The following is an 11,450-nucleotide window of genomic DNA, read 5'->3' as shown; positions in this document are numbered from 1 at the left end:
AAAGAAAGAAAGAAAGAAAGAAAGAAAGAAAGAAAGAAAGAAAAAGAAAGAAGGAAGGAAAGAAAGAAAGGAAGGAAGGAAGGAAGGAAGGAAGGAAGGAAGAAAGAAAGAAAGAAAGAAAGAAANAAGGAAGGAAGGAAGGAAGGAAGAAAGAAAGAAAGAAAGAAAGAAAGAAAGAAAGAAAGAAAGAAAGAAAGAAAGAAAGAAAGAAAGAAAGAAAGAAGACAGAGTGGGCAGGCCATGGGGAACAAACCACTAAGTAGCAGGTCTTCCATGGTCTCTGCTTTTAGCGCCTGCCTTGGTTTCCCTTCTTTGATGGACTGTAATTGGGATGTATAAACCAAATAAGTCTCCCAAGTAGCTTTTGGTCACGGTGTTTATCACAGTGATAGAACACCAAGACTTGCTCTGGCCCCCATCTCCCACCCCCCACCTCCGGCTTTCAGACCTCTAGGAATCTACACGGTTGGAGCCAGAGCTCCTGGCCTGCAGAAAGCTGTGCGCTCAAGCTGCCACCCACCCATCTACCTCCCCAGTGCCGAATCAGACCCCAGAAAACCACTAAGAAAGCAGCAATGTGTGAACATTGTGTTTTCCAAAGCAACCAATTGAATGGGAAAAGGCTCCGCTCTCACAGCCTTTGCTGACAGCACGCAAAGCTGACCAAGGACCCTGGATTGTTGGTGCTGCCTGTTAGGCAAACACCCGACTGCTGATGGTGGGCTTGGTTCGGGTTCTGCCTGGGATTTTGAGGATTGAAAAAAACGTCTTACTCAGTTGGTAGAGTACTTGCCTAGCATGCAGAGCCCTGGGTTTAGCCCCCAGCATCACAGAAAATGACCTAGAGGTACCCACCTGTGATCCTAGACAACAGAAGATCTGGAGTACATGGTCATCTTTAATGCACAGTGAGTTTGAAGCTAGTCTAAGATGCATGAGACCTTGACTTGGGAGGAAAAAACATTAAAAAAAAAAAAAAGATTATAAATATATGCTCTCTCTGCACGTACACCTTCATGCCAGAAGAGGGCATCAAATCCCATTACAGATGGTTGCGAGCCATCATGTGGTTGCTGGGAATTGAACTCAGAACCTCTGGAAGTGCAGACAGTGCTCTTAACCACTGAGCAATCTCTCTAACCCCTGGGGGGAAAATTTTTTTTTAAAAAGTGTCCTTCAGGCCTGGCAGTGGTGGCGCACACCTTTAATCCCAGCACTTAGGAGGTAGAGGCAGGCGGATTTCTGAGCTTGAGGCCAGCCTGGTCTACAGAGTTCCAGGACAGCCCGCCATACTTGGACTGAAGGACACTTTTTCTTTCTATTTTTCCTAACCCTGAACACTAGTCTTGGGGTCCCTCCTGGCTTTGAAGTTCCCCAGTCTAGTCCACTATCTTTCTTCAGGATTTAGTGAGCCACTCCACAGCTTCCAGTGCTCAATCAAACCAACCTTCAACACCTTTTTTTTTGTTTGTTTTTGTTTCTTCAAGACAGGGTTTCTCTGTGTAGCGCTGGCTGTCCTGGAACTCACTTTGTAGACCAGGCTGGCCTCGAACTCAGAAATTTGCCTGCCTCTGCCTCCCGAGTGCTGGGATTAAAGGCGTGTGCCACCACTGCCCAGCCAACATCTTTTTATTTGTATTTCATTAGCTGGAGTTGTCTTCATTACTTCAGCTAAGAACCCTGAACAATACTAGTCTGAGATTTTTTTTTCTTTTCAACCTGTACCGTGTATGGGCCGTGTGAGGTTAACCTTTGTGGCTAGATTAGGAGCCACCTAGGAGACACTGCTGGGCAGTGTGAGTGTTAAGGGTTAAACTGAGGACCAGAACTCAGATCTATCATCCACATTGTATTTGTTTGGCTGGCATGCAAAATGCCAATTGTGACGGTCCCACGGGAGCTTGCACCAAGAGTCCAGAAACCTCTATGTAAGTCACTGTCAGACTTGGATCACTGGTAAGGAAGCTGAGTCGTTTGGAGAGGCTGTGATGATGGTGAAGCTAAGTGTTGATGGAGACTTCAGTGTTTTATACATGTCAGGAGCATGTGCTGTCCACAAGAGAAAGCAGGCACGGGGTGGACTTGTCCCAAGAGATGTTACATGTAAATGTATATGACAGAGCGGGAGAGAGGAGCTACAGCCTCAGGTGGCAGACTTAGAGCCACAGGGCTTTGGTGTTTCTCCTGCAGGGTTTTGGTTTAAGAAAACTTTCCTTGCTATACCTCCATTCCCCGCTTTTGGAGTGGGGGTGTTCACTCCATGGTGTCGGGTACCGGAAGTGTACAATTTGTATGATTTTTTTGTTTGTTTGTTTTTGTTGTTGTTGTTTTGTGTTTCTTTGTTTTGGTTTTTTGAGTCAGGGTTTCTCTGTATAGCCCTGGCTGTCCTAGAACTCACTTTGTAGACCAGGCTGGCCTCGAACTCAGAAATGCGCCTGCCTCTGCCTCCCAAATGCTGGGATTAAAGGTGTGTGCCACCATCGCCCGGATGTTTTTTGTTGTTAAACAGAAGTTCAAGGTTAAGAGGTTGCCTGAGTCTCAGAAGAGACTCTGACATTTTGAATAATAATAGCTGTTAAGCTTTTATGATGGGCAGTAATGGCTCACTGGGATACACAAAGAGAATCCTGTCTCAAAAAAAGCCCCCCCCTCCAAAAAAATTTTAGGGTGTAGGTCCAGGAAGATGGCTTAGCAGTTAGGACCACCAGCTGGTCCAGATGATGCAGGCACCACTCCCAGTGCCCACATAGTTGTTCATACTGATACATAAATCCAATCCCAGGGGGTCCAAATCCTTCTGTGGCCTCTGTGTGCATCAGGCATACATGTTGCGCAGGCATACATGCAGGTAACACATCCAAACACATAAAATAAAAATAACAACGAAGAAAAAATTTGGGGGGTACCTTACAAATGAACTAAATGCATTTTGTGTTATGAAATGGCCATAAATCTTTGAGGATCAAGATGGAATAGACTATTGAAGAGCAACAAGAGGAAGACTTTTTTGTTTGTTTTCTTGTTTTTTCTTTTGAGACAGGGTTTCTCTGTATAGCCCTGGTTGTCCTGGAACTCACTCTGTAGACCAGACTGGCCTCAAACTCAGAAATCTGCCTGCCTCTGCCTCCCAAGTGCTGGGATTAAAGGCATGCGCCGCCACCGCCCGGTGAGGAAGACTTTTAAAGGACAGTTAACACTGTTAGCCTGACTGGATTTGGACACACTTTTGGCTATGTCTAACAGCGTTTCCAAAAAAGTGTGTGCCATTTTTTGTGGCGTGTGTGTGTGTGTGTGTGTGTGTGTTATACATATTTAGGTGGAGACCAGGTCATTGACAAGTGTCTTCCTCAATCAAACTCCCTTTTTTTTTTTTTTTTTTTGAGACAGATACCCTATGTAGAGGGAACAGGGCTGGGTTGCAACTCCAGGGAGATATATAATATATAATTATATGTACATACACACACATATAAATTATATATTGCATGTATGCATATATAATGTGTACATTATACATACATAATATATACATACACACACATACATATATATGGGGTGCCATGGAGTCCAGGAGAGGGCACCAGGTACCCTGGAACTAGAGTTAAAGCAATTGTGAGCTGCAGGAGGTGGGTGCTGGGATCTGAACTCTGATCTTCAGGTGCAGTCAGCTTACTCACCTGTGAGCCAGTTTGCTGGCTCCCTTCCTTGCTGTTGACACTCTGATGGGTGAGGGGGGCTGCCTGGTTGTTCATTTTATTAGAAAAGAATTCAGGTTTGGGGATTTTAAAACTGTTCTTTTGGTGTTTTTTGTTTTGTTTTGTTTGAGACAGGGTCTCATTGTATAGCCCAGGATGACCTTCAACATGTGGCAATCCTCCTGCCTCAAACACATATGACCCATCATGCACAACTTAATCTTGTCTTTCTTTCTTTGACTTCTTCCATTTATTTATGTATTTATCTATCTAAATTTATTTTTGAGACAGGGTCTCTGTGTAGTTTTGGCTGTCCTGGAGCCCACTATGTAGATCAGGCTAGCCTCAAGCTCGTGGAAATCCTCCTGTCTGCCTGCAATTAGAGGCACGCTGCTCCACCATGCCTGGCCCAACTTAAAAATTTCAAGTACAAAATTAAGTACCTATTGATGGCAGGAGGGTGAGGGGAGATAAAAAGATAATAAAAGAAGGAGGAAGGAAAAGCTTGGAATAGTGGCTCATGGCCCAGAACAGTGGCTTAAGGCTGGGAGTGGGCAGGGCACACCTTAAGCCTGGCTCTCAGAAGGCATTGGCAGGTGGATTTTAGAGTTTAAGGCCAGCTTAGTCTAATAGTGAGTTCCAGAGTAGCAAGCTACCCAGTGAGACTCTGTCTTCAAAACAAAGCAAAACAACAAAAGTTAAAACAAAAGGGGAAACAAACAGGTGAGCAAAAGGTCTCCTAGACTTGGGGTTGGGTGGGGGTCACCAAAAGAGCTTCTTGAATCGCTTCTTGCCTCTCAAGATATCGGGGGTCCAAGCTGTAGGTTTCCAAAGTCATTCACCAAATCTTGCAGACCCCAGGACTGTTGGGAAAGAAATATGGGCGCGCCAATGGATGTGAGGAAGACGGGCAACAGGAATGTTCTAGTTAAGAACAGGGACAGAGAGGTATGGAGAACTCAAGATGGAGAGAAGGCAGGACCTGGAGGCCCTGGTGAAAGAGAACAAAAGATGTCTAGAGATGAGGGGCTGGGCCCAGGGAGGGGTGAAGGGAGGGGCAACCAAGGAATATGGAGAAAGAGAGGCGGGACATGTAGCAAGAAGCCCGGCCCGCGATTGAGAATTCTGCTGCAACCTGTAGGGCCTGTAATAGGGCTGGATTTGAAGGGGCGGAGTCTGCACGAGAAGGCGGGGCTTGCAGGAAGGTGGTTCTCACCTCCTTGATCCTGCGGAGCCGCCTTTGTGTGCGCCTGCTGTTTTTCTCCAGTCCTTCCCATGGCCAAAACGGCCTTTTCGGGCTCACAAAGTTTGTCCAGCAGTCAGTAAACTCTGAGATGAAAAAAAGAGGGTAGCCAGTGAGTCCCCAGGCCGTGCAGAGGCCTTCCCCCTACTGCCTTCTCTTCTCAGGGTATGACTCTCTTCATAGAATCTGCCCAGTCGGGTGGAGGCAAATCTTTAAAGGCCTCAGCTGGGCTAGCATCCTCCCTTCCTACCCAGCTTCTCTCCCGTCCCCCTGGCCATGGCTTGTCATATTGAGGCTGGAAAGCCTTTGCCCACTGGTGGCCGTGGGCCTTTCTTACGTGGGAGGTCCATGACGTCCACCAGGATCCCTGATTGCCACAAAGAACACAGCCCCTTCTGGAAGGGCCTCTTCCAGTGGAAATATAGGCGGGAGGTGTAGATATGCAGAATTAGATCTGGATGATCCCTTTTGAATGCCGCCAGTTGCCAGGCACAGTTTGGGCAGGGGCTCCACGTGAGGTAGCAGGTGATTGTCACTTGGCTCAGCTCCATGGACCGAATCTTATCAAGGAAGAGGATTTCTGCATGCTGTTTGCCTTTCTGAGGGGAGTCCGGGCAGAAAGAAGTTGGAAGGCAGAAGCCAGACAGTATGAGACTGGGGGTGAACTTGGAGACCAGGGGCACTATCTTGTAAATTTCCTAATGTCTGGCCCAGCACAAGGAGAACCCCTCTTTCTGTATTCAACCACTAACTCCACATTCCCAAAACACCACAGCCTTTTTCTAAATTGGACAAGAATCCCAGAGGTGCCCAGAGAAAAGGGTTCAGCAAAGAGATGGTACTTTCAAGTCATGGTCCCCATGAAGTGAGTGACCTCCTCACTTCAGGATGCTGACCCTGGAACTCACTATGTAAACCAAGCTGGCTTCGAACGCTCCCAAGTGCTGGGATCAAAGGGGTACACCACTAAGTTCAGGAAGAGTTTTTCAAAGATGATTTAACTGAAGAGAGGGTTGTAGTGAAAAGGCAGGACAGGGAGCCTGGAAGACAGCAGTGAAGAGGCCACTGTGTGTCGTTCATTGTTTCCTCAAGGCAGTAAAAAAAAAAAAGCAGACCCGGGAGGGAGGCTAGTCAAACATGGAGCGGAACACGTGTGTCAGGAAGCATGCGCTATGCAAAGGAACAACCTTGAAAGATTCAGGACAAGCAAGAAAGTCTGAGCCCCAGTGTGTTGAGTAAGAGAGAGGAAATGAAGGTTGGGACCCTCATGATGTGTTTCAGGGGCAGGGGAAAGTGCCTGGCTGCCTCTTGATGGAGCTCTGAGAACCCATCTGGTACCTTGCTTAGCAGGCAGCCTTTGAGTGGCTCTTGGCCATTGAACTGCTCCACCTGGTAGCACAGATAGGGTTTCATGTAGTGGTAGTAGCAGAGATGCTTGACTCCTCTGTTGTAAAACTGCCAGCAAAATTCCTCTTCACTTAGCAGGCCCATTCGTCTATTGTACAAAGAACAAAGAAGACAAAGGTGAGGCAATGTGACCTCTGGGCTCAGCTGGCAACCTGTCAATAATAAACCTGTCACCACATCCCCCACATGACCTCTTCACCTGAAGCCCTTGGCGAGTGGCATATATACTAAGCAACGCGTGCTATCTCTAGCCAGGGCTACTCCCCAGTGGAACCTAAAGATGTCTGGGTTGAAAAAAAATTTTTTAAATTTAAAAAAAAAAAATTAAAAAGTGCCGGGCGTGGTGGTGCACACCTTTAATCCCAGCACTCGGGAGGCAGAGGCAGGTGGATTTCTGAGTTCGAGGCCAGCCTGGTCTACAAAGTGAGTTCCAGGACAGCCAGGGCTACACAGAGAAACCCTGTCTCGAAAAACCAAAAAAAAAAAAAAAAGATGTCTGGGTTGTCATGCACTCATCATTGTCCTGGGAGCAGGAGCAGGGGAGGGTGCAGAGTCTTCTGGGATTTCCTCTTAATCCTGAGACTCAGGGCCATCTGATGGGGCCGGGCCAGGGCTACTTTTGGGTAGCCTCCCCTCAGCCTTGAAGCAGAAGGATCCAGACCTTGACCTTGCTGCCACTAAGAAGGAGATTACCCAGGGTGGAGCCTTCCGACCTAGATGGCTCTATTGTTCTGTCAGCCTCCACTGCACTCCTCCAAGACACTGCTACCTGCTGAGAAGCCCCCCCCCCCCCAGATATTCCTGAGGAATGACGTCACCCGGCAGGCTGGCTCCAGACACCAAGAATAGACTGGCGGGGGTAGGGGTGGGGGTGGCCCTTATAAGCACGGTCTCTTGCCTAGGCCTCGGGCCGGCATACAACACTTTTGCATGGAACAAACATGTTCTTGCAGACAGCTCTGCTCTCAGGAATGAGGAACCCAGCTTCAACAGACTTTCCAGTCGAAGGTCCGCTTTCCTTCCCCTGACAACTAAGCGGCTCTTTGGTGGCATCAAAAGGCCTGGGACAAAGTGGCCCAACTGCATAGCTCAGAAGGGAAAAGGGAGTGGTTTCTGTCTCTCATTTCTCTTCCTGATTGAAATACAGGAGGCCCAGCTCATCGTGGGTGAATCTGCATGACCTGTGGATCTCTCTCCCATTCTTTCCCATCACTGTGGCTGGGACACGCTACGAATCACTCTCCTCTTTCTTTCTTATCCCCCAACTCCTGATCTCAGAGGGTGGCAGAGCTGGTGGGGGCAGCTTCTCTAGAGTGAATCTATGCCCATTTCCAGGAGTCAGTCTTCCTATCTCTGGCTCTCCCTCCTTCCTGCCTCTCCTCCACAAAGCTACTTTGCAGTAAGCCCCCATCCCCCCAAGCCTGTGATCTCTCTGGAAGCCCCACCTTCCATTGATTGGTAAGCTTTCCTCACAGACCTGCAGGCTGCCCTGTACCTGAAGCCTTCTATCAGGTAAGACGCTAAAGGTGCCCAACTTCCTGTGTCATGTCACTAGGCCATGGTGTGTGCTCCCAGACTAGGAGATCTGGCCCTCCATGGCTCCACCATACATGTTTCCCTTTTCTCTGTGTAGGTGTGGCATGTTTGGTACATGCATGTGAGCATGCACACCCATGTGTGCCCATGTGGAGGCCAGCCCTGAACCGGAAGCTCCTCATTCAGTCTAGTCTGGCTGACCAGTGAGCTCCTGGGTCACCATCTTCAACACCCAGTGCTGGGCTAGAAACACATGCAGCTTTGCCCACATTTTTTTTACATGGTGACTGGGATTCGAACTCAGGTCTTTGCACTGGCAAAGCAAATGTTTATCCTTCCTCAGCCGTCTCCCTCACCCCTGCCCACTAAATCCTCTGTTTTCTGGCTTTCCTGCTTCTCGGTCAAGATTCAAATCTACAAAAAGTCAGCACTGAAAGGAAATAAAACTTAAGACATGTGATTCATGTAATTTATGTCAAATAGCCCAAAAAGTTGTTTGTGAGCTTTGAAACCTGGGGCTGAGAACATAGCAGAACAGGCCAGGACATGCCCGGGCAGGCCCATCGATACATGTCCTGACTGGCCTGGTGCCTCCCTATCTCCCACCCTTCTGACAGGCTGCTGATGTTTAAATGGACCAATCATGTAAAACCGCGCCAATTCCTCCCCCAGCCCCACCCCTTTCTATAAAAACCCCTAGCTTCCAAGCCTCCTGTCGAAACCACTGTCTCCTGCGTGAGATACGTTTAGACCCCGGACCGGAGCTCCTCCATTATGGCTCCACCATGTGGTCCACACCTTTGTCTCCATGTCAGGCCCACAGCTCCGTCATTAAACTACCTCATGCTTTTACATCAAGATGGTTGTCTGTTCATGATTCTTGGGTGTGCTCCGAACGGGAATTGAGTGGGGGTTTCCCCACTAGGTTCTTTCAAGCACATGTCAGGAGCCATCTGAAGGCCTCCAGTGGTTAAGAGCACTTGCTGCTCCTGCAAAGGACCCTGGCTTGGGCCAGGCAGTGGTGGCGCACACCTTTGATCCCAGCACTCGGGAGGCAGAGGCAGGCAGATTTCTGAGTTCGAGGCCAGCCTGGTCTACAGAGTGAGTTCCAGGACAGTCAGGGCTATACAGAGAAACCCTGTCTCGAAAAAGAAAAAAAAAAGGACCCAGGCTTGGTTGCCAGCAACCACATGGTGGCTAGTGGCCATCTGTAACTCTAGTTCCAAGGTATCTGATAGCTTTTTCTTCTGCCCTCTATGGGTAGTGTATGCAGGTGAACTTACATAAGTGCAGACAAGGCATTTATACATACAAAATTTAAAAAAAAATCTTAAAAACAAACAAACAATCCTAATAACTCGCCACACGTAAAGTTTGGTGAGATGCTTAAGGTCCTAAGAAGGATGGGGTATCTTGGGTAGCCCCTTTTATGTCTCTAATCTTCTAACTTAGCTCTCAAAAGGGAAAATGGGCCTGCTGAAGGGGAAGCTATTGGATAAATGTCAAACCTAGGGGCACCATTCCATCTTAAATACCAGGCAGGTAAGGACTGATTCCCAAGATTACAGACAGAAACAGGGTGTGTGAGTGTGTGTGTATGTGTGTGGCAGGGGGCTAGGGGAACAAAGAAGAACCCTTTGTTTGTTTTATAGGGAGGTTTGTTGAAAGGACATGTCCCTCCCTAGCTCACAGCGTGCAGAGGCCAAAATCCATCTGGGCCCACCCTGCCGTTACCAGACTAAAGAGCAAGTCTCTGTTCCAGTCTGCACGCCTGCCCTATCTGGTTCTCCAGGAGAAAGTAGCCCCATGTTTTCGGTGTGTGTGTGTGTGTGTATGAACCACACACCTTTTATATGCAATAGTACAAGTATAGATTAATGCCAAGGGTTTTGAGCCTCTGCATCCCCCTCCACGTCCCCCCCCCCACCCCGCTCCCTCTACTACCCAAGGTTAAGTTCATTGTTCTAGTTCAATGAAATGGCTTTCCTTTCTTTTCAAAAAGATTTTAACTTTCATTTTTAATGGTGTGGGGGCTGGGTTGGGGAAGGTGTGTATGTATACAAGTGTACAGGTGCCCAGAGAGGCCAGAAGAGGCTGTCAATGCAATTATGAACTGCCTGGGGTGAGCGCTAGGTCCCTCTTCATTTTTTTTTTTAAACCACTGAGCCTTCTCTGCAGTCCCCAAACTTTTCTTATCTTTGCCAGATCTTGCTGGACAGTAACTTTCTGTAATCGGAAGACTGATGTGAGACCCAGCCCCTCCGCAACCATCAAAGCCTGGGCTTGGCCGCAGGTGCATGCATGAGCACACATAGAACAAATGGCAATGGGACCAGTCACACACGGGAACTTTATGTATCAGCAGTGCCTTTTGAGGCCTAGTGCAACAAACTACCCTTCAATGTATCCAACTGCTAAAGCTTAGGAACTTAAACTCAGAATGATAAAGGGCTAGACTCAGGGGAGAATGGGTTGTCTCTGATGGGGCCCTACAAGATCCAAAGTCCATGGTGATATTCAGGACAGCTCTATTCCAACAGTAAAGGACTCAAGGATTCATGATTTTTCCTCAAAAGGCCACACAATCCACTTATGCCCATCCTTACTGTGAGCACCAGGCAGATTCTTTGTTTTTAAGCACAGGGTCCCACTGTGCAGCTCTGGCTGACCTAAAACTCACCATGTAGATCAGCTTAGCCTTGAACTCATAGAGATCCACCCTTTCTACTATGATCCAAGGTATGCACCACACAAGTTCAGTGGTCGCCCAGGCCTTTAATGCCAACACTTGGGAGGCAGAGGCAGTCTCAAAGAAAGAACAAAACAAACAAAAGCTCTGCCATCACACCTAGCTTTAGGCAGGTCCTTCTAAAAAAAAACTTTTCATCTTTATTTATATAGTGGCACCTGTGAGTATATGTATGTGTGTGTGAGTATGTATGTGTGTGTGTGAGTGTGTGTTTGTGTGAATGTGTGAGTGTTTGTGTGTTTGAATGTGTGTATGAGTGTATGTGTGTGAGTGTATGTGTGTATGTGTGTGTATGAGTGTGTGTGCGTGCTTTCACCAACTACATCAATGTATATTTGTGAAAATACAATAACTAAACCCATTATTTTGTACACTGATTTAAAAATTTCATAAGTAGGGCTGGTGAGATGGCTCAGTGGATAAGAGCACCCGACTGCTTTTCCGAAGGTTCGAAGTTCAAATCCCAGCAACCACATGGTGGCTCACAACCACCCGTAATGAGATCTGACTCCCTCTTCTGGAGTGTCTGAAGACAGCTACAGTGTACTTACATGTAATAAATAAATAAATAAATAAATAAATCTTTAAAAAAAATTTCATAAGTAAAAATACACATGAAAGAAATTAAAGCAAAGCTCCTAAAAGCACTGAAGCGGGGAAGCAGCGGGGTCTCCTGAAGGAACCAGGGGTGAGAAGAGATACAAAGGGGCTGCTTCTGGCCACCTCTGCTCTACAAGAGGCACTGTTTGGGGTTTCGTTTCCTTTTCTTTTCTTTTTTCTTTTTTCTTTTTTTCTTTTTTTCTTTTTTTTTTTTTTTTAG

The 11,450-nt window shown here is 47.3% G+C and overlaps 1 protein-coding gene across 1 annotated transcript in view; it reads right to left on the bottom strand.

Annotated features, from left to right (window-relative positions):
• Positions 1-3,915: 3,915 nt before the first annotated feature.
• The window catches only part of LOC110310320 (DNA dC->dU-editing enzyme APOBEC-3), a 15,882-nt gene continuing 8,347 nt past the window's right edge, over positions 3,916-11,450 (bottom strand). The window contains exons 5-8 of the mRNA XM_021183162.2: positions 6,277-6,433; positions 5,276-5,537; positions 4,912-5,024; positions 3,916-4,558 (exon numbers count right to left, since the gene is read on the bottom strand). Of these exons, the coding sequence (XP_021038821.1) occupies positions 4,493-4,558; positions 4,912-5,024; positions 5,276-5,537; positions 6,277-6,433 (598 nt within the window). The 3' untranslated portion in view covers positions 3,916-4,492. The remainder of the gene's footprint in view (positions 4,559-4,911; positions 5,025-5,275; positions 5,538-6,276; positions 6,434-11,450) is intronic.

The sequence above is a fragment of the Mus caroli genome, chromosome 15, assembly GCF_900094665.2.
Source record: "Mus caroli chromosome 15, CAROLI_EIJ_v1.1, whole genome shotgun sequence".
NCBI lineage: Eukaryota > Metazoa > Chordata > Mammalia > Rodentia > Muridae > Mus > Mus caroli.
This window is presented reverse-complemented; position numbering and strand designations above follow the sequence as displayed.